General features: G+C 51.7%; 1 protein-coding gene across 2 annotated transcripts in view; it reads right to left on the bottom strand.

Annotated features, from left to right (window-relative positions):
• Positions 1–3,272, bottom strand: part of ARL5A (ADP-ribosylation factor-like 5A) — a 6,856-nt gene extending 3,584 nt beyond the window's left edge. For both annotated transcript variants that reach the window (XM_010134588.1, XM_010134592.1), the window contains exons 1-2: positions 3,217–3,272; positions 995–1,142 (exon numbers count right to left, since the gene is read on the bottom strand). In XM_010134588.1, the coding sequence (XP_010132890.1) occupies positions 995–1,138 (144 nt within the window). In that variant the 5' untranslated portion in view covers positions 1,139–1,142; positions 3,217–3,272. The remainder of the gene's footprint in view (positions 1–994; positions 1,143–3,216) is intronic.
• Positions 3,273–3,562: the final 290 nt, after the last annotated feature.

Raw genomic sequence — 3,562 nt, 5'->3', positions numbered from 1 at the left:
CCCCAAGCCGGCACCAGCACAGGCTGCTGCTCCCACCCCCTACCCGGACAGGCGCTGGACCACCAGGTGTCATCCCATTCCAGAGACCCCACCCCCAGGCAGAGCGGCATTACCCTGAGGTACCTCTCACACTTCTTCTCTTTCTCCATTTTCAGATGAAAAATTCCTATTGAAAGCACATGTTTCTCTGTAATCCCAGATAGTTTTTGTGCTGTGCTTAGTGTGAGGTAGCAGACAGATCCCTCAAATTATTTGTGGCAGCCTTAAAAAGGTAAAGAGCATCAGCTTCCTCCCTCTATGCCAAACACTGACATGGCAACAGTTATTTCTGAGGGATTTTAAAAACTGCCGGACTTCAGGAGCACACCTGCAGATACAAGTCATAGCGTCTGACAGGGATGCGTAAGAGAACACAGTTAATTATTATAAAAAATAACTTCTTTAAAAATTGCATTTGGTAACACTTAGGAAACCTTGACTCAAATCATTATTTTAATCAAGTTCAGTAAATGTGCTGCAGCTTCATCATGGAAGAGTTCTTCAAATTCACCAGAGTGCTTAAGTAAACGGGTCCAGGGAGTTGGAGAACAGAGCTCCCAGTCTTGGCAGAAATTCCTGAGCTTTCAGCCTTTCTGCTGAGGGGTCAGCCAGGTTTGAGAGTACCTGCTGCAGAGACAGAGCAGCCACGGGCCTGGGGGGGACCTGTAAACGCAGGGATCTGCTGTACCATGACAAACAGAGCACCTGCCCAAAGGCTGCAGAAGCCCCGACACAGAGTCTGACAGACGAGCTGGCTTCACCTCCAACTCCTACCACGCATCTGATGTCAGAAATACAACAGCGCGTGGTACAACGGCTGGCTAAGGAGGAGACCTCAGCAACCAGCCCAGACGCACCCCGACGTGGCTACGGCAACACTCGCAGAACAGCGGGCAGACCCCGGCACGCCGTGCTCCTCCGTCTGCCAGGGCCACGGCACGCCCCTGGCTCTCACCTCGGTGTTTGTGTAGTAGGTGTTCCACGAAGAGCGCAGGGACTCCTGCCCACCGATGTCCCACATCAGGAAGCGCGTGTTGTTCACCACGATCTCCTCCACGTTGCTGCCGATGGTGGGTGAGGTGTGCACCACTTCGTTCATGGAGCTGCAGCGGGAAGAGAGCCGCGGGGTGAGCGGGGACCGCCGAGGTACCGGCACTGCCCAATGCTCCAAAGTGACCTGCTGCCACAGCAGCTAAACCTCACGGTGATTCCGAGGTGAAAAGCTGCGTGGGGAGTTTTAGCAAACGCTCCTTATGCGGCAAATAGAATCACAGAATCATCTGGTTGGAAGAGACCTTAAAGATCATCGAGTCAAGGTTTGATGGTGGGGGGTAAACAAAGCAACAATAAAGAAAAAGAGCAATAAAAAAGGACTTGGTGAACTAGACAACGATCGAATGATAAAGCTGAGAGAGCGTTCACGAACAAAACCATCTTATAATTAATTAAATCACAAAGCTCAGAGACTATTTGCTTCAGAAGCTGTTTTTTTGCAGTCAGCATTTTTTTTCCCCAGGCCCTTTTTGGCACACCGGGGAGAGAGCAGTTGTTTTGCTTCAAGAACGTGGTTAAGCCACAAGATTTCCAAGGCTGCGGAACAACAACTCATCATCCAGCTCCTCCAAGCACACTACGCCTCGCTCTCCTTCCAGCACAGGCCACTAAGCGCACACTTCCCTCACAGTTCAGTTACTTCATGCCCAAATTCCTCCTCTTCTCCCTCCAGTAATACCGGGGTTTGGAGACAAACATGGGCATTAAATATTTCAAATATTTAATTTTCAAATATTTTCATTCAAATACAGAGTGATGCTGAGACACAGAGTTAAACACATTCATTCACCTCAGGACACTTCTCTGCCACGGAGAAAGGCCAAGAGAACACCCGGAATGTGGGGAGGGAGGCAGGGCTTGAGGAGGAGTCAGGCGGGAGGAACAGAGGCCAGTCCTCCCGCAGAGCTCTGTCAAGGGAGAGGAACACAGGGAGAGAGAAGGGGGAAGTCCTGCAGAGCTGAAACGGCGTAAAGGAAAAGGAGGCATGCAGAGACCTGCTGCACAAAAGGGAAAACACTGAGACTGCAGAAATGAGACAAGACGACTCATGAGACGTTTGGGGAGGAAGTGGAAAGGCAGAGTTAAAATGCCTCAAGGAGGGCCCTCAGCTGCAGCAGTTACTGGTCTTCAAAAATACTCTTTGTTCTATTCACACTTTTCAAAATCTCTCGCTCCTGATTCAAAGGACGACAACCACCTTCAGCTTGGCCCTTCTCTGCAGAGCAGGCGAGGGCGTCCGGAGCTGGGCACACGGCACGAGTTCCACCTTTCGGAAAGCAGATCCGAACATGACAACACCCCAGTGTTCTCAGGGGGTGGACGTGAAGCGTCGGATTGCAGCAGTATGGCCACAGCACCAAACAGGGACTATTCCTGATCCTAGCTCAGGAGCATTTCCTAATCCCAGTGAGAAACTGCCAACCTGTTTCTACTATAAACAGACCTTGAGTCACCGGTCCCACCTAAGAAGCTTCTGAGCCCATGGACAAATTTGTACCTTCTTATCACACGGCGGTTGAGGACCCGAGATACGAAGCTCATACTGGTTTCATGTGGACCAGCAGCAAGGTTATCGCAGGACAAACACCAGCCAGTGTCGCCAGTAAAGGCACCAGAAGCCGCAGACAGCGCGGGCTGCCTCCAGGCACAGAGCTACGCTGCCCAGGGTTGGGCTCAGCCCTCCTCCCTCATCCTGGCCCACCAGGGACACAGAAGGACACCTTGGTACACAGCAGACGGGCTTCACCGCTTTGCTACTCGCTGAGCAGTTTGTTGAGTATTGACACGCTGCGGCACGGAGCGGTTTAGCAGCACTGTCCGCTGGCTAAACCCCCACAGAGCCGCGTCTGACAGCGCTGCATGGTGACACCAAAGGTGGCCGTGATTAAGGGGTAACAGCAATGTAACCTGACAAATAAAAGCTCTGCACGAAACCTTATTCACACACCAGGCAAAACACGGACCTGTCCAACCTCCACACGCCTGCTCCGACCCGGCACCACCTCTGCTGCTCAGCAATCCCTACGGAACGCTCTCGCGGTAAAAACCAACACAGGGAGACAGAGGAACACATGCAACGCGCGTCTGGAAGTACCCGGAGCGTCACCTGCGGTTTGTACTTACAATTGATAAAGAATGGTGGTTTTCCCCGCATTGTCCAGACCAACAATGATGACTTTGTGCTCTGAAATGAAAACAGCACTGGTGAGTCCCACAGTTAACTTCGCTATTGTAATAACCACTACGTTACGAAATGAACTGCTGCCTTTTAGAAGACCAATTTCCTAAGCACGCAGTGCCAGATGCCAGGTGCCACGTCCCCTGGGCCATACCCACACGCTGCTTTGCCTGTGGAGGTCCAAAACCACATGTACTGTGCTGGGCAGGTAAGCAACTGCCGATCTTCCCCCTCTGCACACCTACAGAAACAGTTTCTGAGAGATTACATGCGGCTTCTTCCCCCTCTAAA

This window comes from Buceros rhinoceros, unplaced genomic scaffold (genome assembly GCF_000710305.1).
Source record: "Buceros rhinoceros silvestris isolate BGI_N320 unplaced genomic scaffold, ASM71030v1 scaffold12644, whole genome shotgun sequence".
Lineage (NCBI taxonomy): Eukaryota > Metazoa > Chordata > Aves > Bucerotiformes > Bucerotidae > Buceros > Buceros rhinoceros.
Note: the sequence above shows the minus strand (reverse complement) of the source record. Positions and strands in the feature narration are given on the sequence as shown.